The sequence below is a fragment of the Phyllopteryx taeniolatus genome, chromosome 16 (assembly GCF_024500385.1).
Source record: "Phyllopteryx taeniolatus isolate TA_2022b chromosome 16, UOR_Ptae_1.2, whole genome shotgun sequence".
NCBI lineage: Eukaryota > Metazoa > Chordata > Actinopteri > Syngnathiformes > Syngnathidae > Phyllopteryx > Phyllopteryx taeniolatus.
Genome location: NC_084517.1, coordinates 4257967 through 4285729, shown reverse-complemented (window position 1 = coordinate 4285729; position 27763 = coordinate 4257967). Strand labels below are relative to the sequence as shown.

The 27763-nt window shown below is 42.9% G+C and overlaps 1 protein-coding gene across 5 annotated transcripts in view; it reads left to right on the top strand.

Moving 5' to 3' along the window:
- mybpc2a (myosin binding protein Ca) overlaps positions 1-24410 on the top strand; it is a 32456-nt gene extending 8046 nt beyond the window's left edge. Inside the window, exons 3-30 of one of the 5 annotated variants that reach the window (XM_061749791.1) lie at positions 36-1303; positions 1442-1462; positions 2598-2612; positions 3332-3415; positions 4518-4666; positions 5009-5126; positions 5311-5359; positions 9100-9156; positions 9230-9402; positions 9494-9626; positions 10078-10202; positions 11650-11755; positions 11832-12001; positions 12754-12919; positions 14045-14151; positions 14224-14253; positions 15244-15383; positions 15463-15622; positions 16883-16987; positions 17077-17265; positions 18368-19108; positions 19194-19282; positions 20826-21021; positions 21350-21489; positions 22309-22468; positions 22802-22938; positions 23004-23190; positions 24275-24410. In XM_061749791.1, the coding sequence (XP_061605775.1) occupies positions 4562-4666; positions 5009-5126; positions 5311-5359; positions 9100-9156; positions 9230-9402; positions 9494-9626; positions 10078-10202; positions 11650-11755; positions 11832-12001; positions 12754-12919; positions 14045-14151; positions 14224-14253; positions 15244-15383; positions 15463-15622; positions 16883-16987; positions 17077-17265; positions 18368-19108; positions 19194-19282; positions 20826-21021; positions 21350-21489; positions 22309-22468; positions 22802-22938; positions 23004-23190; positions 24275-24309 (3618 nt within the window). In that variant the 5' untranslated portion in view covers positions 36-1303; positions 1442-1462; positions 2598-2612; positions 3332-3415; positions 4518-4561 and the 3' untranslated portion in view covers positions 24310-24410. Of the gene's footprint in view, positions 1-35; positions 1463-2597; positions 2613-3331; positions 3416-4517; positions 4667-5008; positions 5127-5310; positions 5360-9099; positions 9157-9229; positions 9403-9493; positions 9627-10077; positions 10203-11649; positions 11756-11831; positions 12002-12753; positions 12920-14044; positions 14152-14223; positions 14254-15243; positions 15384-15462; positions 15623-16882; positions 16988-17076; positions 17266-18367; positions 19109-19193; positions 19283-20825; positions 21022-21349; positions 21490-22308; positions 22469-22801; positions 22939-23003; positions 23191-24274 lie in introns of those variants that run through there. The other 4 variants (XM_061749793.1, XM_061749789.1, XM_061749790.1 and 1 more) reach the window with 4 other exon arrangements.
- Positions 24411-27763: the final 3353 nt, after the last annotated feature.

The window sequence follows — 27763 nt, the reverse complement described above, 5'->3', positions numbered from 1 at the left end:
CCGTCCGCATCTCAACTCTTCTTTTTCTGTTTCAGACACCCGAGGTGAGCAAATAAACGCTCCTCGTGCGCATGAGTGATGGCTGAGGGTGAGATGCGAATACGATCATCCACAATGTATGCATAACCGTGCCCCACACACACACACACACACGCACACACACACACACACACACACACACTCTGAGTCTTTGAAGAGGCAAATCTGGTTGTGAGCTTTCATCTGAATCTCCATTCTTCCTCATCATTGCACCTGCTTATGCACTAATTCATCTGGATTGACAGACACACACACACTCTCTCTCACACACACACACACACACTCTCATCCTCTATTAGACTTTGCCTGGCTAACATGAGCGCGTCTTAATCCGACAAGGTGAGCGCACAAAAAGGTGTTTGTGACTCTCGGGGGCGGGGGGGGGGCTCGTTAGCGATTAGCTGCTTCCTGCCTCTCGCCAGGCAAACATCTCCAAGCATCTTTTTACGAACCTTCCTACTACCTCCAGCGTCACCGCGCACACACACACACACACACACACACACACACACACACACACTGCTACTGTCAGACGCCAGGGATAAAACGTCTTGGTGGTGAAAGGGTGAGAAGGGAAATCAAAAAAACAAAAAAAAATACTAAAAATCCAGGAATACAAAATTCCCCTCCAGATCTTTTTAAGTTTAGTACCAGAGTGATCAAAGGCCCGGACTGCTAACTTGCACAAAGGTAGCTGAAGGACACATAAAACATTCATCTGCGTGGTCCGCGCCATTAGGAAAACTCACACACGCATGGATACACACCGTATATGCATACCGGCCATAAATGCGCCCTTTTTTTTGGTGACATCATTTGCATTTCTGATGCGTGACTGCGCTTCATTTTGTGTGCTTTTCCGTGTATTTTCCCTGCAAATGTGTTCATAAGGAAAATTGTTTGACCTTCACCATGCTTGAGGTGAAACTTGAAAGTCACTCGTGATACCCTGTGGGAATATGGACAGTTATGTGTGTTTGTGCTACATGCTAAACTGAAATCCTGTTAGAGTTGGGATTAGGGTGAGCTGTCAGGGTTTAAAGATTGTTGTTAGCAGTTGGGGATTAGTGGTAAAGTGTTACAATTAAGGCGTTAAGGTTAGGGTTAACACCAGTTGAGGGGTTTGGGTTAAAATTAGGGGTTAGGATTGCAATTACTGATTAGGGGTTGGGGTAAGGATAGGGCATTCGTTTTAGGGGGTAGGTTTAGGGTACCCTGCTGACTTTTGCATCTCCTCCATCAGCAGACGTCCAGCCGACCTCAGGTAAACTCACCCGCTACCTCTTCCTCTCGCATGCTCTTTGTTGTGTTGGTCACCAAATGTCTTCTCCCCCCCCCCCTGCCGCCCATGCCGTTTTCCTGCCTCCACGCCTCGCTGGCATCCATGTTTCCTCTCGCTCAGCAAACTCTGAGCCAAGCGACGGTAAGGTGGCGATCGTGTGCCAACGACAAAGCACCCTCACAAATCCCCCCAAATGCCCCCGCTTGCGGTTTGTTTGCTTGTTGTGTTTGTTGCGTTTTGTGCACTGGTAAACATGAGCGTCTATCACTCTGTGTGTGTGTGTGTGTGTGTGTGTGTGTGTGCGTGTGTGCGTGTGTGCGTGTAGGTGTGCGTGTGCGTGTGAGCGTGAGAGAGAGAGAGACGTATCAGGAAGTGACTCTTTAGCTTGTAGCGTTCGCCACGAATGGTAACAAGGTAAATTAGTGGCATAAAATTAGCATTTGGAGCTAACAAAGCATAATTAATTTCATTTATTACTTTTTAAAATTATTTATTTCTACGAATAAAACAAGTACCTAGTTTGGAGCCATTGTGCATGGTGAATTTTTTATGTGTTCCTTTTGCTTTTCTATAGACTCAAATATTGATTTTCTTCTTTTTTTTTTATTTAATTTTTCAATTTCAGTTACTTTAGATTTTGGGGGGATGTTAATGACTATGCGGACGGCTGCATAGCTTTATCTAAAGCGCACATTTTTTTCAGGGACTCAAATGATAGCTAGATCAATCAAATAGATTGGATTTTTTCAAGAATTACTTTAGATTTGGGATCAATTCAAATATACGTCTGTATATCTTAAACCAGAGCGCACATTTATCTGTTATTTTTAATTTGTTTTTATTTTTTTGGAGGAAGTCGAATCATCCATGTAGTTTGGATTTTTGAGGGTCAGTTTAGATTTCGGAGGGATGCCCACATAGCTTTATCCAGAGCCTCCATTGGTCTGTGTTACTTTTGCTTTTTTAGGTACTCAAATGATCCCTATAGTTTAGTTTTTCGTTTAGGGTTTAGCGTTTGGATTGATTCAAATGACTATGCGGACGGCCGCATAGCTTTATCCAGAGTTTATGTTTATACACATCATTTTGGAAATAGTTCCCACCATCCTCTCTGGATAACGTGTGCATTGTTGAAATAACTCATTTATCATGAACTAATGTGTTCTGCCATCTTCCGACCTACAACAGTATGTTGTTATAGTATGTTAAAAACAATCATGCTGTTATACAGACTGACATACTTTCTCTTTTCCCACCAAAACACGATACGATGCAGAGTTACCGCCTGACGGTAAGACTTGCCGAGGATCTGCCTATTAACTGGAGAATATAAATGGTTTAACTATTCATTAACAACGTTGCCAGAAGGGTGATTTGAATGGTAACTCACTCTGGTCCATTATCGTTTGTCATCGGTCCTTGTGGTTTATCATCATGACTGCATGTGTCCGAAATTATAGGCAACAATACTGCAGTTTGTGATGACACAATCTAATTGTTGGGGTTCAAAGCAAATCCTTTGAGGGTTCTGACTGACAAGACATTGTACCCTTAAATGTACAATGGTGATCTTCGTCTTGGGTGTGTACTTATGATAAATGTTGGGGGCTTTCACACAATTTTAATGGATGAGTTGGCTCATAGTTTGGATTGCTGTTGTGCCCTCCCTTGTCGCGGTTCACTTGGTAAAGTGTGAACACGGCAAACCGAGCGCACCCCAGTGCATCGAGTTTGACCCGAATCGACTCTCGAGCTGCCGCTAGCATTAGCGATACCGTAGCATCAGCAGCTAATAGGACCAAGGCTGGTGAAACCTGTGAGATGTTTTGGGATTTTGGTACGTTTGGTACGCAGACTTAACCATTGCTTACAAAGCAGATCAAACCAGAAAAAAAAAAAAGCGGACAATCGGTGTGAACGCACCCTAAAAATACACGTGTCCTCCTAAAAGACACGTTATGTCTTGTTGTTTGTTTTTGATGGTAATGTTAATGTATGTCACCCTGGCAGAGGTCACCCCAGGTGAGGACCCACAGTTGACCGGCCTGACCGGCCTGTTTGTGCTCAAGCCGGAGAGCGCCGACGCCATCAAAGGTCTGCAAAAAAATCCCCTCTGGCGTCCGCTCCTCTGTCCAACAGACAATATTTATTTTAGTTATGTTTTATCCTTATTCGACATATTTAGCATTTTCTTTACATTTTTTATGTTACAAAAGTTTGTTGCCCATCACATTTTGTCTAATGGTATTCTTTCATTTATATTACAAATTTTGTTCATTCATTTTGTCATCACTGGTCTTGTATTCATTTGTTTTGTAGTTATCAGTTATCAGTTATTGCTTCGTGTTCATGCGAATCTTGCAATATTTTGTATAAAAAAATTGTTGAAAGTAACATTGAAGATGATTTGTTGCTCCTAAATCAATATACAAAATTGGCCAAGCAACAGCTTGTATCTTGAAAAACTTGTAAGTCAAGAGCACCACTATATATATATATATATATATATATATATATAGCACCCTTTTGAGCTAATACAGCCATGAGTCTTTTTGGGAGTGATGCAACAAGTTTTTCACACCTGGATTTGGGGATCCTCTGCCATTCCTCCTTGCAGATCCTCTCCAGTTGTGTCAGGTTGGTGGGCAGCCATTTTCAGGTCTCTCCAGAGATGCTCAATTGGGTTTAAGTCAGGTTTCTTATTTGCTCTGACATGCACTGTGAGCTGTAAGGTCTTATGTAGGGAGGTGTGGCTTTCCTAATCAAGTCCAATCCGTATAATCGAACACAGCTGGAGTCCAATGAAGGCGTATAATCATTTTAAGGATGATCAGAAGAAATTGGACAGCACCCGAGTTCAATGAGTGTCACAGCAAAGGGTCTTAATACTTATTCTTTTTTAATAAATCTGTAAATATTTCTACAATTCAGTTTTTTTCCCTGTCAATACGGGGTGCTGTGTGTACATTAATGAGGGGAAAAAATGAACTTAAATGATTTTAGCACATGGCTGCAATATGAAAAAGTGTGAAAAATTTAAGGGGCTCTGAATACTTTCCGTACCCACTGTACACACACACACACGCACACACATGGCTCTGGATGTGGAGGGGTTTGTGAAACACTTTTAAGTATGAAATGTGCTCTAAGATATGCAGTATAAAGTATTGTTAGGTTTCTTTGATGTGTCTTGCAGGCCAAGATGTGACGTTCTCGGCCAAGGTGGACTCGTCCACGCTGATGAGGAAGCCCACCATGAAGTGGCTGAAGGGCAAGTGGCTGGACCTGGGCAGCAAAGCTGGGAAGCACCTGCAATTCAAGGAGACCTACGACAGGAACACCAAGGTATGCAACGCAACGCTAATGACGGTGATGATAAACCAGATGCCTTATTTCACCAACTGCAAGGCCCAGAATGCACAGAATGCATTCTTTGGTCACTTTGGAGGCGGTAGTCATTTCTTTTCATTTGATTTCATTTTATGATCACTGCAGCAGAATTTTGATTTGAACACGCTAGCATGTGTACTTGTCACCTCGTTGCAAGCTCGCTCAAGGTAATTCCATCTGCTCGTTTTAAACATCAAGCTTGAGCGCAAGCTTTTCCTCAGCCCTGACTTCTTTGACTTTGACCGGCGAGAAAGTGTCCGCTCGGCTGACTTTTAAGCGTGTCTGTTTATTTTCCAGATCTACACGTACGAGATGCGCATCGTGAAAGTGGCGGATGGTGACGCAGGCGGCTACCGCTGCGAGGTGACCTCCAAGGACAAGTGCGACAGCTGCACCTTTGAGGTGTCCGTGCAGGGTGCGTTGCTTAATCGCGTTACTGTCGTCTTCCGTTCGGCCGCCTCCGCCGCGTAACCGGCTTTGTCAGACAATAACCGCATGCGTTGTTTTATTCCGTCATCTGGCGAGGTCAGGAGTTTGTTATTGGCGTGAAGATGAAGGCAGGCTCAGCGGTCTTCTTCTTTCTTCTGTTTTGCTTTCAGCTGTGGAAGAGCAGCAGCAGGACAACATTTTGGAGGCTTTTAAGCGATCGTGAGTGTCCGCCGTCCGTCTGTCCGCCTCACCAAGGCTCTCTGTTGTGTGTCCATGCTTTACCACACCCGAAACCTCACGCACAACGAGGCGATCCGTGCCATTCATTTCAGTGCTCCGATTAGTACTGGAGTTCAGTACACTTTTCCTCCTGTGGCACGCTCGGACGATGTAGGCTACGGCCCGGCAAGATTGCTGATGCACTTGCGCAATCGTAGACGTGCCGCACAATTATTTTCCGTTCCATTTTCAAAGCAGAATTCCTTACATTGCCAGCCGTTTTTGAGCATTCTGACATGGTGGGTCAGCGGTGAGGAAGAAAGATGAACCCAAGCATTGTTGAAATAACATGACTAAAATGAGAAAGCCGCAGCAACAACAACAAAAAAAACGGATTCCGACATCTGTGTAGTTTTGCAAGGAGAGCTAGCGGGTGGTGCGAGGCAGGCAAGCGGTAAATAAGAAAACCAAGTCCAAAACAAAGAAGAAACAAAACACAGTTGACATAAAAACAATAAAACAAGACAACTACAAACTAAAAATGTGGCTGCAGACGCCTTTGCGAGCAGAGCAAGCACGTATGCGAGGCGAGCAAGCGGTGGAAAAGTTGCATTCTATTTACCGACTATAAATGTTCAACCACGAGCTCTCTGGTCCTGTTTACGATGCAACGATAAATCAGCGTCCACCTTCAGCAGGCGTCCCGGTTATCGGTAATCTGCGCGTGAAAGCATCATTTCCTGTCCTCGTTAGCGTACGAAGCGACAGTGCGATATTGAGCCGCGGACGGGGGGCCGGCGGACACATCATTTGCGCGGGGTTCATATCGCAACTGCCAAGAGGAAGAGGGGGAGGAGACGTAAATGAAAAGCGAAAGATTGCTTAGAAGTCAAATTTATTAGCCTGCAAGGTTAAACATGGACGTTGTTGCTCGGTGGTTTTTTTTCAAGGCAGCCTAATTTCTTTAAACGTTCTCTCTCTCTCTCTCTCTCTCTCTCGCTAATACTGCAGAAAACCATCCATCCATTTTCCATGCCGCTTATCCTCACTAGGGTCGCGAGCATATTTAAAAAAAATAAAATAAAATGGTTGTTTGTTTCTATGTGCCCTGCGATTGGCTGGCGACCAGTTCATAGCGCGCCCGCGACCCGTGTGGAGATAAGCGGAATGGAAGTTGAATGAATGAATGAATGAATGAATGAATGAATGTGCGTATAAAATTATTAGACAATTTTAAAATTACATTTGTAATTCAATTCATTGTATTTAGCGACCAGTTATTAATGCGCATGTAAAATCATGAATTTTATTATTTCCGTTTTATCTTCAAAACATATTTTTAACATTCTCAACTGGCATAAAAAGTTAGTTAACCACTGTTACGGTTACATTGTAAAAGGAATAAAATAGTCAAAGATTTACTGACAATGGCAGAACAAGGTGATTTTGCTATTTTGACTCTGTAATTTAATCGTAATCGTCTTCTTGACTCACGGACAGCATTGAGACCCCCTTCAATTTTTCACTCTCTGTTATATTTCCGCCATTTGCTCTCCAGAGATGCTCGATTGGGTTTAAGTCAGGGCTCTGGCTGGGCCATTCAAGAACAGTCACGGAGTTGTTCTGAAGCCACTCCTTCGGTATTTTAGCTGTGTGCTCAGGGTCATTGTCTTGTTGGAAGGTAAAACCTTCTGCCCAGTCTGAGGTCTTGAGCACTCTGGAGAAGGTTTTCATCCAGGATAACCCTGTACTTGGCTGCATTCATCTTTTCTTCAGTTGCAACCAGTCGTCCTGTCCCTGCAGCTGAAAACCACCCCCACAGCATAATGCTTCACTGTTGGGACTATATTAGACAGGTGATGAGCAGTGCCTGCTTTTCTCCACACGTCACTTAGAATTAAGGCCAACAATTTCTATCTTGGTCTCATTAGACCAGAGAATCTTATTTCTTGCCATCTTGGAGTCCTTCAGGTGTTTTTTTTTTTTTTTAGCAAACTCCATGCGGGCTTTCATGCGTCTTGCACTGAGGAGAGGCTTCCGTCGGGCCACTCTGCCATAAAGCCCGACTGGTGGAGGGCTGCAGTAATGGCCGCCTTTCTAGAACTTTCTCCCATCTCCCGACTGCATCTCTGGAGCTCAGCCACAGTGATCTTTGGGTTCTTCTTTACCTCTCTCACCAAGGCTCTTCTCAGTTTGGCAGGACGGGCAGCTCTAGGAAGGGGTCTGGTCGTCCCAAACGTCTTCCATTTAAGGATGATGGAGGCCACTGTGCTCTTAGGAACCTTAAGTGCAGCAGAAATGTTTTTGTAACCTTGGCCAGATCTGTGCTTTGGCACAATTCTGTCTCTGAGCTCTTCTGGCAGTTCCTTTGACCTCATGATTCTCATTTGCGCTGACATCCACTGTGAGCTGTAAAGCCTAGACAGGGGTGTGGCTTTCCACATCAAATCCAATCAGTATAATCAAACACACCTGGACTCCGATGAAGGTGTAGAACCATCTCAAGGATGATCAGAAGAAATGGACAGCATCCGAGTGAAATATTTGAGTGTCACAGCAAAGAGTCTGACTACTTATGGGTTTGTGATGTTTCAGGTTTTGTTTTTTAATAAATCTGCAAAAAAAAAAAAAAAAAAAAGACTTTGTTGAGGTTGCTCCTTTTTGTTGGAATATATGTCACAAAAACACAAAAGAAAAGCCCAAAACATCCTTTGTAAGCTGAAAAGCTTCCATGAGAGTGCAGATCCAGACATGAGAGTCAACCAAGAGTCCGTACAGTGCCACAGGCTTAAAAAAAAGTACATGGATTAGTAAGCACAATGCCCAAAATATCACCGTGGTGTCCAATAATGTGCCTAATAAGTTGATGAAATAGTTTTAATTGCTTGACATCCTTCGCTTACTCAACAGCCCGCTGTGCCCTCCTCGCACGAAGGTTATCTGAGTCTCCCTGCAGAGGCCTTCGAGTACAGTAGGCCGCCGTAATGACGTTTTCATGCTTAGTCGACCGCAGAGTCGGCACGTCCCGTCCACGAGGTTATTATCCCTCTCCGGGGAGGGTTAGCACTCCTTCCGGGATTATACCACCACCATCAAGTGAGCGTGTTATCCTCGAAGGGAGCACTCATCCGTGGAGGCACAAGAGAGGCTCAGAATTTATATCACCATTGATTTTTGGTCTTCTGAGACCAGGACGGTGGTAAAACAAACACTGTTTAACGAAACAAGTCAAATGGTTTTCTCGTAGCCGCTTCGCGAGTGGAATGAGTGGGTTTCTGAGTTCCGTGAGCACTGAGGCAAAAAGTGTAGTTTAAAGAGATAAAAAAAAAAAAAAGAGAGAGAACAGTGAAGAGGAAGGGAACTGAAGCAGTTTTTTTGGGACATCTTTATTGCTTTACAAGCGGGGGCAAGTTGGTGTTTACAAGGCGGTCAAGCAGTGAGTACGAAAATGTTTAGTGCGGATGCGCATCCAGACAGCATTCAAGCGTCGCAAGTGGCACACGTAGGTGTATGCGAGGTTGACAAGTGGTGAGGAAGAAACTTGAGCGCGAATAAATAATGTCAAAAACTCAAAAGTTGAGTCCAAAACAATGACGAAGCCAAAAAATGTTGTTGAAAAACATCACTTACGCAGGAAAAGCGCAAAGAAAATGTTTGGATTCAGACAAGTAGCGCAAACGGCCTCGCTAGGCGGGCAAGCGGTGGAGGAGAAGTTCGTCATGAATGTTCTTCTCCCACAGAGGTGATGCAGGTGAGGATGCTGGCGATCTAGACTTCAGTGCCCTGCTCAAAAAAAGGTACAGCCAGCACATCCGCATTTTCCCCCGCCCCGCTGCCGAATCGATGCCCACCACGGATCCCACTCCTCAGGGAGAAGAAGCAGCCGCAGGCCCCCCAGGAGGAGGTGGATGTATGGGACATCCTGAAGGCGGCCAAGCCGTGCGACTATGAGAAGATCGCCTTCGAGTACGGCATCACCGACCTGCGCGGCATGCTCAAGAGGCTCAAGAAGATGAAGACGGTGGAGCCTAAGAAGAGCGACGGTGAGACGAGGGGAGGGGCAGGTGGCGGGAGCCACCACGGGACCCTGGCGGGGCACGGACTGACCGCAGGTTGTTGTGTGTCTGCCCGCAGCCTTCCTCAAGAAGCCGGAGCCGGCCTACTCTGTGGACAAGGGCCGACGGATCCAGCTGAGCGTGGAGGTGGCCGACCCCGACGCCCCCGTCAAGTGGCTCAAAAATGGTCACGAGATCAAACCCTCGGCCAAGTGAGCACATGATCCGTATTATGATGATGATGATGATGATGATGATTATTAATATTACACTTGCATATTGGTAACAGCAGAATCGTGATCGCTCGCAGCCAATCAGAAAAGACAATGGCGTTAAGGAAAAACGTCCAAATTAAAAGGAAAGATGATTCTATTAAACTGATACATTATTAGAAATTATGGCCGGTACGTAAATATATGATAAAGTATAGGAAGTGTACAATGTCGAATAATGATGAATATTTTTTTAAAAGGTTACTGAAGTTAAAAAATGAATAATAATAATAATAATAATATATCCATTAAGTATTCCAATAAAAGTATTTAAAAAAATATAGAATACAATATAGAATACAATTCATTTAATATGAAAAAATACAACTCATTTGGAAATTAAATTAATACAAATAAAATTCATAAATTCAACAAACGGTTTGTCTGGCAGGTACGTGTTTGAGAGCGTGGGCAATCGACGCACGCTCACCATCAACAAGTGCAACCTGTCGGACGATGCGGCCTACGAGTGTGTGGTGGGCGAAGACAAGTGTTTCACCGAGGTCTTTGTCAAAGGTAGCTGACTCACCTGTTTGTCTTGATGCCGCGTCATCGTAAACTCATCTGCACGGAAAATCATGTATTCCTCCAAAAGGGAATATTCACTGTTCAGTAGTCCCCACACGCGACACAAGACGAAGCAGGCATGCTGGTAATATGAAAAACATTATGGTGATCAACGTGCTAACTGTGCAGGGAATGTGATGTCGTTCCCGAAAAGCTGTGTACAATATGTGCTGGAAAATGTAAAGCACATCTCAAATATAAAATATATTAAATTAAATAAACTGAATGAATATTTGTTTCTGAAATAATCATTGGAAAAAAAAAAAACAGTACATAAGCTATGAATGCAATTAAAACTCAAAATAAAATGACAAATGATGAAATAATTAACATAAAATGACAAATACAATAATATACTAAAGTAAATATGATATATGTATAAAGTTAAATACAAAGTACTGTAAAGAATTATTAAAATAATTTATAAAATAAAATCAAGATAAAAATTCAACTGAAATAAATATAATAGAGAATAATGCAACATAAATTTACAATAAACAATGAAAAATAAATACAATAAATGAATACATTAAAATGAATATAAATAACATTTCAGTAACCACATCAAAACAAAAAGATAGAACTACTGTAAATATTAATAACATTTCTAAAAATCAAGGTATAAATACAATTTAAATAAAATATAATACAATTAAAATAAACACAATAGAATAAATAATATCAGTAAAATACAACAATACGATTAAAAGTCCATACTATAAGGATACAGTTACAAATAAAATTGTATATTTTTCTTCTATTCTTCTTCTTCTTCTTGCTCTTGTTCCTATTGTTGTTGTCGTTGTTCTTCTTCTTCTTATTATTATTAATAATATTATATATTTCAATAAATTATATAATCATAATAATACAGAAAAATAAAAATACAATGAAATACAATTTAAATAAATACTATAACTAAAAATAAAATGACAATAAATACTCTGCAATTATAATACCTATAAATAATACAATTACTACAAATCAAATAAGAAGTTTTTTTCTATACTCTACTATAAATATTGACTATATTTATGGTTTCGTGTCATGCTTGGGCAGCACAAATGAATGAATGTCTCATCATTTGGAGGCGTCCTTTGAAGGCATCTTGAAGTTGCTGAACAACTCATATGTGCTATTCAAAATATGTACATATTAGGATTTCCTATTTTGATGCTTGAATCCATTCACAGCCGCGAATCGAATCCCGGCTCCGACTGTCCGTATGTCGAAGTGTGCTTGGGCAAGACACTGAACCCTACTTAGCTCCCCGTGGGCTTGTCAGCGCCTTGTATGGCAGCAGCCACCCATTGGTGAATGAATGTGTGTGTGAATTGGTGCGTGAAATGTGAGGCTTTGGTATATGTTTGACTTTGTTTTTTTTTTTGTCGTTCAGAGCCTCCGGTGACCATCACCAAGCTTCTAGACGACGTCCACACGGTGGTGGGTGAGAAAGTGGAGTTCGAGGTGGAGGTCTCCGAGGAAGGTGCGCACGTGAAATGGTGAGCGAGACCCTTCCTTTTTGTGAATGATCACCGCATCTCAAGAGTCCTGAACGAGTGCGCGTTTGGTCTTCAGGATGAAAGACGGGGAGGAGCTGACCAAAGAGAGCGCAGCTTCAAAGTACAGATTCAAGAAGGATGGCAAGAAGCACATTTTGATCATAAATGATGCCGCCAAGGAGGACATCGGCACCTACTTTGCCTTGACCAACGGCGGAGAGTCCAAGGCCGAGCTGGAAGTAGAAGGTACCGCTTGGCTCCTCGTGTTATTTGACTCGACTTGACTCGAGTCCAGTGGGTTGGCCATTTACCAGTCAGCCAACTCTTCACTCTCATTCTCTGACTCTGACCTCACTCAACAGGCCACGCTCGGCCACTTAAAGCAACGCACGTTCAGAGTCACTTGGGACTTGCGTGAAACCAGAAATTTAAGGCATGAGAGTTATTTCTAACTTGCACATAGGTGACTTACTCCCACCTCTGCCTTGCCGCAGATTTGTGAATCGAGCTGACAGCGTCACGCGGTTCTCGATCTTAAACGAAGATAACGCATCAAATAGCGCATGAAACCAAAGTGAGAGCTAATGGGAGCTGAGCCACAAGCTAATTGGCCGTCAGCATCGGCGGGAAGTTTGCTGACAGGTATTTCAATTAGGTTAGCTGTCGCTACATGTTGATGTTTTCCATTCGGACAAGCGTGGAAGCTCATCAATTCGTTCCGGCCATAATTAATACTGCTCAATTTATCTGGGAGTCCGCCTATCCTGGCGTCATTCGTCAGGGTAATTTGCTCTGCATGTCCGCAAGTGACGCCAGGGTCCCATCTGCGTCTTCATCTTCCCTGCAATGCAGCTAAATCTCTGGAATTTTCCTTCAATGTTGCCTCAAAAAAGCCAAACTCTGGTGAAAAAAATAGAAGTTTTGTAGTCTTTGGACTGGAAACAGCTGCTAATTGCTAGGCTAGCAGCTAATATGTGCTGCATTTCTCTTGTGTGCAGATAAGGAGCTGCAGGTCCTGCAGAGCATTGCGGACCTGACGGTGAAGGCCAGCGAGCAGGCAGTGTTCAAGTGCGAGGTGTCTGACGAGAAGGTGACGGGCAAGTGGTTCAAGGACGGCGTAGAGGTGCAGCCCGGCGAGCGCATCAAGATGACACACATTGGAAGGTATTTCAGTCACAGTCAGAGTCGCCTCCTCGCCCCGGCTACGTGAGTTTCCGCAGTGAGCCATCCGTCGAGCTCCTGGTTTCACGTCCGTCGAGCTCCTAGTTTCACTCAGTCAAGTATCACTCACGTGATTACACACAACGGAGTCAGTACAGCCCGTCACTCACTGGTGCCTGCATACGTACGTGCCTCTAGGTACAGTATGTGTTACTGCTAGCAATAGCGTTATATAACAGTAGTTCAGTCACTACTAGCGGTGAGGTCACCGGACGCAAGCAAAGCAGCAATCACATGTGTTTTCATTCAGGTGATTTGTAACATGACAGAACCAGCTAATCTGTATTGTTATTAAAGATGATGCTCTTTTGAAAGTAGCAATAAATGTAGCGTATCATCACAACTGGAAAATAAGGTTTACAATCCAAGGTACCCTCATTATCTCACAGGGTTTATCTCGTATACCTCTAAAAATACTCAGAATACAAACTAGTGCACTAGTTTTATATATATATATATATATATATATAATTATTATTTTTTTTTTTTTACAATTTTTACAATGGAGTCGTACAATGAATCAGTTGTATTAGTCGCGCTCTAAGGTCTTGGAGTCGCCCTGGAAGATATCTGAGTTGCACTTATCACACTCGAAGATATCGGAGTGACTCTGATAGGTATCACCGTCGCTCCTGAAGATATCAATGATGGACTGCAAGGCGTCTGAGTCCCACTTGAAGGTATCTAAATCAGACTCGTCACACTGGACGGTGAAGATAGTCACTTTGTCCACTCTGCTGTTGTACTCTAGACATCATACGATCAATACCAAATGTTTCTCTTAGTGTTTGACCCATTTTTCAGATTAGGGAGTAATCAGCAAAAGTGTAGCCATTTTAACACACACACACACACATACACACGTACTTGCAGACAAACACCCCCAGGGTCGTCGGCTTCTCTGCGTAATCCCTCCATCACAGACATGCTAAGGCGACAGCGGTCACGCAAGGTGAAAACCATTTGGGGTGATTTTGTTGCCGGGGAAAAGAAACGTCTCCTCTCTGTTGCTTAATTGCTGCTCAAGCAAAGACTGTGGTGTCCATGGTAACCGTGCGATGTCTCCAGGACACACAAACTGACGATCAGCGACGTGAAGCCCTCTGACGTGGGCGATTACACCTTCGTGCCCGACGGCTACGCGCTCTCCCTATCGGCCAAGCTCAACTTCCTGGGTGAGCCAGTAAAGTATAATTTTAAGTATTATATTTAGCAAATGTGAGCTGACTCGTGTTCTTTTCTTGCAGAAATCAAGATTGACTACGTTCCCAGACAAGGTGAGTCCCTCGTACTCAGTACTTTATTATTCAATTATTATTATTATTACGATTATTAATCGTAATCGTTAATCGTTATTACTATTATTACACACTATTTAACCTTAGTAACCAAATTGTTTCAGTACTGTTGATGAGTAGGCGTTGATTACCATTATTTCCTTCCTATTTTTTTTTTTAGTAGCTACTAAAGTTTATAGTAGTAATCATGAGTTAGGAAGAATTATTACTTGAATATTTTATTGTAATTAGTGTTATGACACGAGTTTTAAGCAATATTACAGCTAACTTCATTATTATGCTAGTATTAATGAGTAAATACTTAATTATTTTATTAGTATTCCATTGTTAAAATATTCATTAGTAATTACTAGATTATTACACAGGTATCGAGCAGTATGAACTGAAATGTTCCAGTACTATTAAGTAATAATTTCTGGATAATGATGATAGTATCCTTGAGTAAATACTGAAATATTTTAGTATCATTCAGTCATAAATCATATTTTACAAGGCATTTCAATACTAATTACGGGTTTATTAGATGGGTACCAACCAATTATAATGGGGCAGTTGATTGATTAAATATTGTTTTTAGTGGTATTCAGTAAAAAAAATATACGGATCATTACACGACTGTTCAGTAGTAATAACCTGATCATGACACAAGAACTAAAAAAGTATTACTGGGTTTTTAATCAAGAGTTTTTTTTAAAAATACATAAATACTGGACTAATATTCAATCATAATTCATGGATCATTACATGAGTATTCGGTAGTAATTACTGGATTATTCACAGGCTTCAGATAATTATGATAACATTTTTATTCAGTAGTAATTCTTTATTACATGATTATTCATGAGTAATTGCTGGATTATTTTAGTAATATTCAGTCATAAATCATGGTTTATTATCAAGCAGTAATTCATTGTATTATTCTAGTGGCATTCATTAGATACTGCAACATTAATACATGTCACGTGACAGACCCTCCCAAGATCCACCTGGACACGAGCGGCACAGGGAGCAACAACACCATAACGGTGGTGGCCGGGAACAAACTCCGCTTCGACGTGGAGATCTCGGGGGATCCCCCTCCCGTCGTGTGCTGGATGAAGGGCAACAAGGTGAGCGAGGCGGTGGTTCCCGTCTCGTGATTTCAGTGCAAAGGTCGCATAACAGTGTGTTTTATGGACTGCGGCGTAGACAGTGAGCGAGGCGGAAGGGAGGGTCCGCGTGGAGACCAGGAAGACCCTGAGCAGCTTCGTCATCCAGGGGGCGGAGAAGGAGGACGAAGGCTTCTACTCGCTCACTGTCACCAACCCCGCTGGAGAGGACAAAGCTGAGCTCTTCGTCAAGGTCGTGGGTTAGTTGGGCATGACCGGTTTTTGGTGTTGCTACACATGTTAGGGTAGGTTCGGTATTTGGTTTTAGAGGGGTTAGACCCAAGGTTATGGCTGGAGTAGGGATAAGATTAGGGTTAGAATAAGGTATGGTTAGGTATGCTTAAAGAAGGTAAGGTTTTTGGTCTGATCATAGCAGGTAAGGTGTTTGGTTTTCGGGCGTGGTTGGATAAGGATTCAGTTAAATTAGGGATAGGATAGAGTATGGTAGGGTGTAGTTAGGGCAGATTACGGTATGTCACAATAGCGTATGACTAGGTTTGTTTCAGGCAAATAAGGTGTTTGGTTTTAGGGGTTAGTTTGGGTTACGGCGGCATTAGGGGCAGTATAATGATATGTGAGGTATGCTATGATACCATTACGCTTGGTTAGAGAGGGTAGGGTGTTTGGTTTTTAGGGGTTCGGTCATTATTGGGTTAACAGTAGGCTATGGTTAGGGTTAAATTTGGTTTTAGGGACCATATGACAAACTGGTAGAGAAAAATTAGGGTAGGGTTAGAGTTAGATTTGTTTTTTAAGGGTTAGGACGGTGATTCTCAACTGGTGGGTCGGGACCTAAAAGTGGGTCGCGGACCCATTTTGGGTGCGTCGCAGACAGCTAGTAAAAAAAATGACATGTACAAAACAAACGCGTTCTAAGTTCCCAGATGGACCATAGTAGGAAAGTGAGAAGAAATGTTACTTCTCTAGCCGCTACTTTAATCTGTCGACAAATACAGTGCAGCGCAGCCCTTGGCTGCCGGACATCATGGCAAGCAATATGCCTTTGGTGCATAATATACTGCAGATATGTTTTTAAGAGGCTATTTTTAAACAAAAACAAAAAACATTCTTTATTGCCCTTAACTTCGATGAAAGTCGGTTGTGACTTTGCAACAATTGGAAAATGCGGTTGACAGTTGAGAACCACTGGGTTAAGGTATGGTTAGGTCAGGGTTGGGTTATGGTTAATGTAAGAAGGGTTGGTTAGGGTTGGTATTAGTGTTATGGTAGTAGTTGGGTGAAGGTTAGAGTTTAGGCTAGGTAGGATTAGGTTTGGTGTTAAGGGTTAGAGTATGGTTAGCATTGGGTTATTAGTTAGGGTTATTTTCAGAGTAAGGGTTAGGATATGTTTCAGTTAGTTGGATAAAATGATGCAAACACAACAATATGTTTCTCTGTTTACACATAACATGATTTCGCCTTCTTCTTCCTCTTGTCCCGTCTGTTCCTTGGCACGCTAGATGTGCCCGACCCTCCCGAGAATGTCAAGTGCACATCGGTGGGCGAGAACTGCGCCACCATCACATGGGACCCTCCCGCGTTTGATGGCGGCGTGCCCGTTAAAGGTGACCCTACCCATTTCCCCCAGCCACCAAAACTGATATTCCACCTAACATTGGATTGCATAGTGACATCTCTGGCCTCATGGCTCCAGGTTACCTGATGGAGAGGAAGAAGATCGGCTCATCCAGGTGGACCAAACTCAATTTTGACGTGTACGAGGCCACCACGTACGAAGCCAAGAAGATGATCGAGGGCGTCCTTTACGAGATGAGAGTGTTTGCCGTCAATGGCATTGGGATCTCGCAGCCCAGTGTCAACTCCAAGCCCTTCATGCCAATCGGTGCACAGACACTCAAATGTTTACTTGTTCATGTCACATTTACGCAGTGGTGGGCCTCGCATTTGGTATGTGGGCCTTCAGTGGGCACTTAATCCGCCTCTTAATACCAAAACTATCACGTCACAATTATAGAAGCCATCAATACTATTAAAAAAAAACAAACAAACAAAAAACACACAATAGCATTCAGGTGTGCCACATTCATCATCTGGATCTGGAGCGGTTCAGAATTGTTTGATAACATTAACACATTCACTGCCAGGCTGTTTTCAAAGCTGAGTTCCCCATATTGCCCGCTATTTAAAAGCATTTTATCTGATCTTTCAGGACCCACGGAATATTGCATTCTGTAACAATATAGCCACTTACCAGAAGAAAGAGTAGACGCTCTTCTTTCACCGGAATAAAAAAGTCAATTTCTAGCTTTTTCCGTTCGTTAGTAATCAGCTGGAGAACATCGGTAGATTTCTCTCCCTCGTAATCGACGTGACAAGGCAAGATTCACCACCTAATCTTGAGTCCAAATCCGAAGGGATGCAACATCGCCTTCTACTGTGATCTTTTCGTCATTGCAGTGGTTTACAAACCTGAATCTCACAGACAAGCTGGGCGAGGCCCTTTTGCTCGCCTAGCCGTTGAAACGTGCTTGTGGCAGTAAACGGTTAGATTCCAGTTGTTCAATATAAACGTCCATGGCAGTGAATGAGTTAAAAAAAATAAATACAAATACTTGATACTCAAAAAAGATGCTGATTATTTATTGATTGTGTGCAGATCGCTGCAGAAATATTTAACTAGTCGAAGTTGGTTGTAACAGGTTTTGCTCTGATCGACCAGAGGAGGAAAAATGATGATGTCATCGAGGACGAATTTGAAATCTGATTGGTTAAAGAAACAATCCAATTGCTAATTAAGTTTAGGTTGAATCAGCCAGCAATACTGATTCTGAATGCCCTCGGCAGATTAGACTGACATGACAACACGTAGAGGCTGAAATCTAATTGGACGAAATATCTAACAGCTGCACATACTTCCTGGAAGCAGTGCAACCATGGGAAATGTGTTTCCACGACATGTTCACATGGCTTTTGTCTCTCACCAGCCCCCACCAGCGAGCCCATTCGTCTCTTGGTGGAGGACGTGACAGATTCCACCTGTGCTCTCCGGTGGCTTCCTCCGGAGAAAGTGGGACCAGGCGGCATTGACGGTTACATCATTGAGTACTGCAAAGAAGGAAGTAAGTTGGATGGACGTTGGGCGTACTTGACCCTGAACGCATTCGTGGGAAAACATTTTTTTGAAAGAAAGTGCAGCTCCAAAGACAACAATGTTAGCGAGCAACTAATCCAGGGATGTCAAACTCATTTTTGCTGCGGGCCACATCGTAGTTATGGTTTCACTCCGAGGGCCGTCATGAGCGCGAACACATATACAGTAATTGTACAATTGCCTCATGTTATTACATATACACACACAAAAAAAATCAATACATATTTGAAACCAGAAGCCAGTAAAAAGTTGTTAATTCAGTTTATTTTGAAATGGGGATTGGTAACAAAAATGTTTGCAATCAAAAAAAGGGAAGACGATTTGCAATGTTGTTATTTTAGTGACAATGTGTTGCTCAGGTTTGAAAAAAAGCTAAATGAGCTAATGAGCTGTCAGTCATCTTCAGGTGACGAGTGGGTGCCGGCCAACAAGAAGCCAGTGGAGAAAAACCAGTACCGGGTGAAAGATCTGCCGGTGGGGGAGAAGATGTTGTTCCGGGTGGTGGCCATCAACATTGCCGGACGCAGCCCCCCAGCCACGCTCTGTCAGGGCGTCACCATCAGAGAGATCATGGGTCAGAGAAGCGAAGTCGCGGTCAAGACCGATCTTGAGGGAAGATGTCAACAATGAGCTTCTATATTATCTACATTGTTCTGCAGAACACCCCAAGATCCGCTTACCACGCCAGCTGAGAACCAGACTGATTAAAGTTGTTGGAGAGAAGGTCAACTTGGTCATCCCCTTCCAGGTCAGCCTGATTTTGGATTTACACCTACTTAGGACAGTGTGAGTCTCACATGATGGCACTATGTCAGACTACTGCCATAAAATCCTGCCGTGTCTCGGTCAGATCACTGGCAAATCTACCGCGGTGGGAATGAAAAAGTATCAATGCTGCCAGATGCGGCCGTTGCCATAGCGGCAACAACAACAATCATCGAGGAAGAGGCGCTAGTTTTGATTGTGGCAGTGTTTTGTGTTGAAAAAAAAGAACAAAAGAAGAAAAAAAACATGTGGTGTTGTCACTAGGTCCTCCGGAGTGGAAGGTTTGGTAGTGATGTAACACTCGAGACAGGTCCTGGTCTCAAGACCGGTGTCAAGACCACATTTTGAAGATCTTGCTCTGGTCTCTGACTCGACTCCCAAAAGTCTTGGTCCTTGTCTCGGTCTCGTACTGGCCGGACTCAGGATTTTCCATTGAGACCAGTACTGGTCATCTATTCTTCAACTTCATAAATGTGAGAATATGGAGAAGCACTTGTTTAAATAATAAATACCTTAATTTCAAGTGTTACTAACCCCCCCACCACCCCTGTAACGACTGCAACCTTTGTGGTGTTGTGACTGAGGCAACCCCCCAACCTTGTCATGGTTTTGAAAATGTATTTTTTAATGGTCTTGACTCAATCTCGACTCCCAGAAGTCTTGGTCTTGTCTTGGTCTCTGTGAGTTCTGGTCTCGGTCGCCAAGCCAGTCGTACGGCACATGACAGACAATTTTAGTCATCAATTAACCTACCATGCATGTTTTTGGAATGTGGGAGGAAACCGCAGTACCTGGAGAAAATCCACGCAGGCATGGGAAGAACACGCCGACTCCACATAGGAAGGCCGGATTTCAACTCGGGTCCTCAGAACTGTGAGGCGGATGTGCTAACCAGTCGCCCACCAAAAAGATCAATCATGCTAAACTTTTCCTTTTGGCATCGTAGGGTTTCTCGTAGGGCCGAATCATTTTGAGATTATGCCACACTAAAAGGGAATTTTTCGTTCCTGGCAAAATATGTCCCGCCCTATCTGAAAAATGATTTGCGATAGCAAATTAGGCCATTAACGGGGGTAAATTCTTGTAGTCGGAGCCAGGCATTAGAAGTGGGGTTACAGTTAGAGCTCGGGAAAGGTAGCTTTTCTAGTAATCTCCTGTTGTCTTATTGTTGACTCACAAAAAACATGCAGCTGTGATTTAAAAGCAGAGTGAAGAAGCCAAAAATATCCTTCAAAAAAGTCAGTGCGTTGGCACGAAGTAGGTCAAGTGGCGGTGAAGTAACGACTGGCAGATTTAGAATTGCTGACTTGCTCATTTTAATATTTGATTCCCATCTTTTTCTTTTTTTGTGTGTGTGTGAATGAGCCAAATGCACTCAGGAGTCTTGGGGGGGTTCAGCCGGGGCGGAGCCTTTGGCTTTATGCTTGAAAACTATTACATCGCAGAAATAAAAAATAAAAGGTAGATTGAAAAGGTAAACGAAAAAAAGAAAATCTGTCTGTTGTCTTTATCTTGGATCCTTCCAGGGTAAACCTCGCCCAGTCGCCGCCTGGTACAAGGACGGCGTTCCCCTGGAGGACCGGAGCGTGGGCACACGTACCAGCGAGGTGGACACTATCCTCTTCATCCGCTCGGCCGAGAGGGTCCACTCGGGCACGTACACGCTGGCCGTGCAGATCGAGAATATGGAGGACCGCGCTGACATCCGCATCCAGGTCGTTGGTGAGTCGCAGGTTCATCGCATGTGCCCGCAATGTGGCGGGGATGAGCACAAATCTCTTCGTGTGATCACAACTCCTCATTCCCAACTTCCCAAAGTCATCAAAGCGGTGGTTTAATCCTGACCGCCAGCTCATTCCTCATCTCTTCACAGGTCAAAGGGATTACGCCATAGGATTATTTGTATGTAGACCAGGATTAGGTTCATACTTGACGCTTGAGAAGGTTGAGCTAATGAGAAGATGAAAACCCACCAGCCCCCCCCCCCCCCCCCCCCCCGCTCGCAAATCATCTTCCAAAAAGAACATTCCTGTCATGTTTCTTGATGTAGAAAAACCGGGGCCCCCCGTGGAGGTGCGCGTCACCGACGTTTGGGGCTTCAACGCCTCGCTGGAGTGGAAGCCACCCAAAGACGACGGCAACGCGGAGATCATTGGCTATACGATTCAGAAGGCCGACATGAAGACCAAGGTCGGCCATGTCTGACTGGATCGCTAATTCTTTTTGTTTTGTTTTTTATTTTTTACAATAACTCCCGACAGTAACCCAAAAGTCAAGGTGGGCAACAGCAGCCTACCCTTAATCTTTACCTGAACCCCGTAACCTGAACCCAAACGGTAACCTTGCCCTAATCTTCCTCACCCTAACTCAAACCATTAACCTAAACCCTCAACCCAACCCTAACCTCAACCGTCTCCCTAATCCACAACCATATCCCTAATCTCAAACCCTACTAAACCAAACCCAAACTGTAACCTTAACCCCAACTCATCCAACCCGTACCCTAACCCTAGCTCAAAAACACATATACATATATATCCCACCAAATTTCTTCAGCTGGAAACAAAAAACACAGGACATCTCTTGTTCCACGTCAGTTTGCAATGACGGAACCCTTTGCCCAACAAGGCAAATACAAATGTACCGGTAGTTATGTGTAAGCTTAAGAAAGAAACTAGACAAGATAACCTCCATTTTTTCCAGGTGTTTGATTGGTAGTTGACAGATGAGTAGAGTGTGGTTTCAGCGCACACCCACAGCATCTGAGAGCTGAGAAAATGTCTCGATTTTTCATAATTTTGATGCCTGATTTTATGTAATTGGCTTTTTTTTTTTTTTAATTGTTCAAATTTGGCAGGGTATCTGCGGTGTGATGACCTTACAAGACATTTATTTTCACTTTACAGGCACTTCACCCTAGCCTAACACGCTTATGACATTTTTACAACTGATTTGTGAGTGTGAAGGTGATGATCCCTCAGCTCATCCGTCCGTCTCCAATCACGCCAGGATTGGTTCACCGTGTACGAGCACAACCGGCGGCCCAACTGCACCGTGTCCGACCTGGTCATGGGCAACGAGTACTCCTTCCGAGTCTTCAGCGAGAACGTCTGCGGCCCGAGCGAGAAGCCTGGCATCAGCACCAACACGGCGCTCGTCTGCAAGACGGGTAAGCGACACGCCGTGCTAAAATGTTAAAGATTAAAATGCTAAATATACCTGACTGCTGAGGTGAGAAAAAAAAAGTACTTGCTCACTGTACTTAAGTATGTTTTTGGAATGTGGGAGTAAACCGGAGAACCCGGAGAAAACCCACACATGCACGGGGAGAACATGCAGACTCCACACAGGTGAGGCCGGATTTGAACCCGGGTCCTCAGAGCTGTGAGGCAGACGTGCTAACCAGTCGCCCACCGTGCCGCCAAGTATAGTACAGATACCTGAAAAATCTACTTAAGTACACCAATGAAGTATTTGCACCACTGCCCGATCGGTCCTCCAGGTTTGGAATACAAGCCTCCGCCCTTCAAAGAGAAGGACCAGAGCGCGTCCCCCAAGTTCACAGCGCCCCTGGTGGACCGGAGTGTGGTGGCGGGCTACACCACGGCCATCAGCTGTGCCGTCCGCGGCTACCCGAAGGTACTGCCACTTTTACGCCAAGTGAGCGTTAGCTTCAATCTTGAGCTCTTCTCTTCCCGCTGTAGCCGAAGATCATTTGGATGAAGAACAAGATGATCATTGGCGAGGACCCCAAGTTCCTGATGCAGAACAACCAGGGCGTGCTGACGCTGAACATCCGCAAACCCAGCCTGTACGACGGCGGACGCTACTCCTGCAAGGCCATCAACGCGCTTGGAGAGGACGAGGTGGAGTGCAAGCTGGAGGTTCGAGGTAGGACAAAACATTTCATCGAGTTCAATTCAGCACTGAATCTTTTGTCAGTCTTTACATGAGGAGGTTGAAGCATCTTGATCAGCAGTGACTCAAAAGCCAACCAATGGGAGTACACCATGTAGGAAGGCGGGACACAAACCAGCAAGTGGATTAATAAGTGACCATTTTAAAATTTCTTTTTTTGTTTGGATTATTTTTAAATTCGATTTTTTTTAATGTAATAACAGTGTTTTATTATAGTTTTTTTTTTTATTTAAGTATTTTTATTTTAAGTTTTTTTTCCAGTTGTGAAAAAAACTGTTTTGAATGTTTATAATTTCATAAAGCATTTTATGTATTAAAGAAGTTTGTTTTTTTATCAAATAAAACAAATATTTTTTTACTTTAATAAAGTGTTATGTTTTAAATTGAAATATATTTTTATTGTTACCTTTTAAAATAAAAAGAATCAATAATCTTTATTTTTTGTTGTTTATGATTATTTTCTTCATTTCTTTTTCTTTAAAGTGTTTTATTTCTAAATTTTACCTTTCAGGATTTTCTTTAATTTCATTTTAAAGGGATTTGTATTTTTGAAAATGTTTTTTCTGTTTTTTTTTAACTATTAAAAAACATCAATTATTTTCCTATTTGTTTTAAAAAATATATTTTTCAATTTTGAATGTGTTTTTACTTTCATTGTTGACTATTAATAAGTTTTAAGTTTTCAGCCTTTAAAAAATTGTTTGCAAATGTAAAAGCCTTTTTTAAATTAGTTTTAGTTCAAAGAGCATTTTTTTTTTTTTTTTAAATGTTACTCTTTTAAGTGTTTTACTTTAGAAAAAATGGCATTTAATGCGTTGCAAAAAGTGGTCAATATTGACGAAATGATTATTCAATTTTGATAATGATTAGCTTTTTAGCCGTGCTGCGGACGACCGCACTCTAGTTTGGCAACGATTGCATCAGTCGTACGGCTCTTTCTAATGATAACACCAATAATATCTTGAGCATTATTATTATTGGCTTGAGTTTCGGTCCGTGACGTCATCACACATCAACACGTCATCATCCTGTTTGTCATTCCCCCCCCCCCCCACAGTGGTCAGGGAGAAAGCCGAGGAGGAAAAGAAATGAGGACAGACCTGAATGGATGACCTGCTGAGAAAAAAATGATTAAAGATGCCATCAACTGTTAGTTTCACATCTTTGTTCAAGTATAAAATCCTTCAAGTACAGCCGCTGCTGTCGTCTGTCCGTCTCTTTCTTTCCGACGTCACTTTCGATGGCGCTTGCATTTCCTGTCACGTGTTGTTTGAATGTCAGTATTGTCATCACCTGTGGCGGTTGAAAAACATAAGCTTATTTTGACAAAATAAGGTGTCGAAACTGCCAATATGTCTTCAAATGTATGGAGTAAGAGTAAAAAGTCTGTGAAATAAATAGTCAAGTAAAGTACAGATACCTGTAAAATCTACTGAAATACAGCAACAAACGACAGTGGTGCCTTGATTTACGAGTTTGATTTGTTCCGTGACTTCATTTCTAACGCCAAACACGTATCTCAAATCATCTTTTCCCATTGAAATGAATGCAAATGCCATTAATCTGTTCCAGCGGCTTTAAAAAAAAAAATACCGACAGAAATGTAATCTTTTCAATACAGAAAATTGAACTCCAGAGTATTGTATTTCCTAAAAACATACAGTAATAACATGAATTGAATGTAAATAATTAAATATACACGAAGAAGACGATCACAACTGCTCAGTAAGATGCAGTAATAGTTGTTTTTCGCAGAGGATCAAGAATATATGCCTGTGAGTATTATTGTATGTGTCGCTATTGTCCGTGTTCGAATATTTGTTTAAAGGGTGGTTATATCACCGCTAGTTTTTCTTATGCCTGTTGTGAAGTGAGCTGCCACGATGTAGTGCTCTGATCTCAAATTTTTGCTCAAGACGAAAAAAAAAAAATCTGGGAATAACTCGTAAGTCAGGCCACTCTTAAAATCGAGGTAGCACTATATTTTCACTAAATTGCTTCCCACCTTTGGGCTTGTTACAGTATAAGCTAATACAGCTCTGCTATATACACACACACACACACACACACACAAACTGTTGAGTGTTGACCCATTCGTGCAAACACTGGGTATCGGGGTCTCATTAGCACGGAGCACGAGAGGCTCATTAAGGCACACCGACCACAGCGGCCTAATTAGCTTGCTCTCTCTTTCTCTCGCTCTTCCTCGCTCTCTTTTTCTCACGTCACCACTGAGCAAAGCAATTAGCGCTAATTCTGGCGGCCGCAAAACATACACAACGCAGCCTATAGGGAGGACGGCAAAACCCTCGCAGACGTGACCGCACGAGCTATACAAACAAGATTATGTAGGATCATCAGGGTCAAAATCAACAGGGTTCTTGTACTAGCCCCCCCCCCCCAAAAAAAGGGAATTTTGAGTGGGTTCAGTTCCCACTCAGTGACGGTGGCAATGTGAGTGCCAGTAGTTGTCCGCGTCTCTCTGTGCCCTGCGACTGACTGGCGACCAGTTCGGGGTGTAGTCCGCCGATGTTTCAATATGGCGGCACGGTGGCTGACTGACACTTAGCACGTCTGCCTCATAGTTCTGAGGACTTCCTGTTTCTTACTAAAATACTAAAATTGCAGCTTGTCTTTACATTTAACAACATTGAGATAGCGCAAGCATTGTTTGTTACCAATGTCCCTTTTAAAATAAATTCAATCACAGCTCTGGTCGGGCGCCTTGTTCTGTGCCTCAACAATGGAGGCAAAGATGGGAATTGAAACTCCCTCTGACCGGGGACACTACCAGACATTCCCAGCAGACCCGCAACACATTGGGGTCTGCCAGGTCCGACTGGCATCTTCACCCACGATCGGAGCCAACACATCACCAGGTGGTGATCAGTTGACAGCTCTGCCCCTCTCTTCACCCAAGTGTCCAAGAACGATGACACGACCACAAAGTCAATCATCGAACAGTGGCCAAGGGTGTCCTGGTGCCAAGTTGGACACCCTTATGTTAAAACATGGTGTTTGTTTTGGACAGTCTGTGACAAGCACAAACAGTAACAAAACACTAGTCAGGGGGGCGTTCTGCCCAATCACGCCCTTCCGCGTCTCACTGTCATTGCCCACGTGAGCGTTGAAGTCCTCGCCAACAACGAGGGAGTTGTTCCAGCAGCCCCTCCAAGGACTCCAAGCATGCCTCTCAGAGTCCAACCCCTCTCGAGACCAGAGCCCGAGCTGTGTGTGGAGGCGAGGCCGACAATGTCTGGTCAGAATTTCTCGACCTCGTATACCAGCTTCGGCTCTTTCGCTGCCAGAGACGGACCTCCACGTCCCTAGAGCCAGCCTCTGTAGCCTCTGATTGGATCGCCAAGGCCGCACCCGACCCCCTTGGCCCCTCCCACAGGTGGTGTGCCCATGGGAAGATTTCAAAACTCTTTATCCACCAATTTGTTGTTATGAGACGTTTATACATTTATATGGATTCACAATCACGATGGCCCTCTGAAGGAATCCAAACTTGAGTTGAACGCCCTTGTGCTAAGTTAGCAAATATTATGCAATGCAAAGGCAACTTTGGGGGAAACAAATCCAAATTTTCATGAAAAGATGCCAATCACAGGGCGCATAGAAACAAACAACCACTCACACTCACTTTCACGCCTACGGGCAATTGAATCTCTTCAATCAACCTACCACGGATGTTTTTGGGATGTGGGAGGAAAGCGGCGTACCCGGAGAAAACCCACGCTGGCACGAGGAGAACATGCGAACACCACACAGGCGGGGCCGGGATTTGAACCCCGGTTCTCAGAACTGTGAGGCGGATGTGCTAATCAGTGTTCACCGTGCCGCCTCTTCAAATACAATTATTGCAAATTAAGGTGCTAAATGTTATCTTTCATTTCAAAAACATTTATTACATAGGCTTACAGTGTAGTTATACATTTTTACTTTTAAAGTTTTTTTTTTAATAAATGCTAGTTTTATATTTTAGCCAGTGTTATTTGGTTCAAATATTTATCACTTTTAAATTCTCCGGTTTTAAAGTAAAAACCTAATTAAAATTCAACTTTATTTTATTTTTAAAGACACGATAACAATTTTTAAATAAAATTCAGAGCAAAATTGGATAGGTATAAATAATATAATTATAAATACTTAACCTTGAAAAATATTTTAATAAACATTTGAAATCGTTTAATAAAAATAATTTTAAAAAAATTATGGTAGTTTAATTTTTGAAAAATAATTTTCAGTAACTTTGGGAAAAAATGGGCCTGTAAAAACTCACTTATTTACATTAAATAGAATTATTTACATTTGGGCGGGGGGGGGGGAATTTTTATTTTTTTTAACAACATTTTATTTTTTAATATTCAAATGAACCAAAAAAAAATTCTTTGGTCATATATAAAACATCAAAGAACATACTCTACCTTATATTGTACTTACGTGTGACCTCTTATCAGGGTGTTCAAATGACAAAGGCACAAAATGTTGAATGGCTGCAGTGCAGCACAGAGGCGCTGCAATGTTTTTTTTCTTTTCCCCT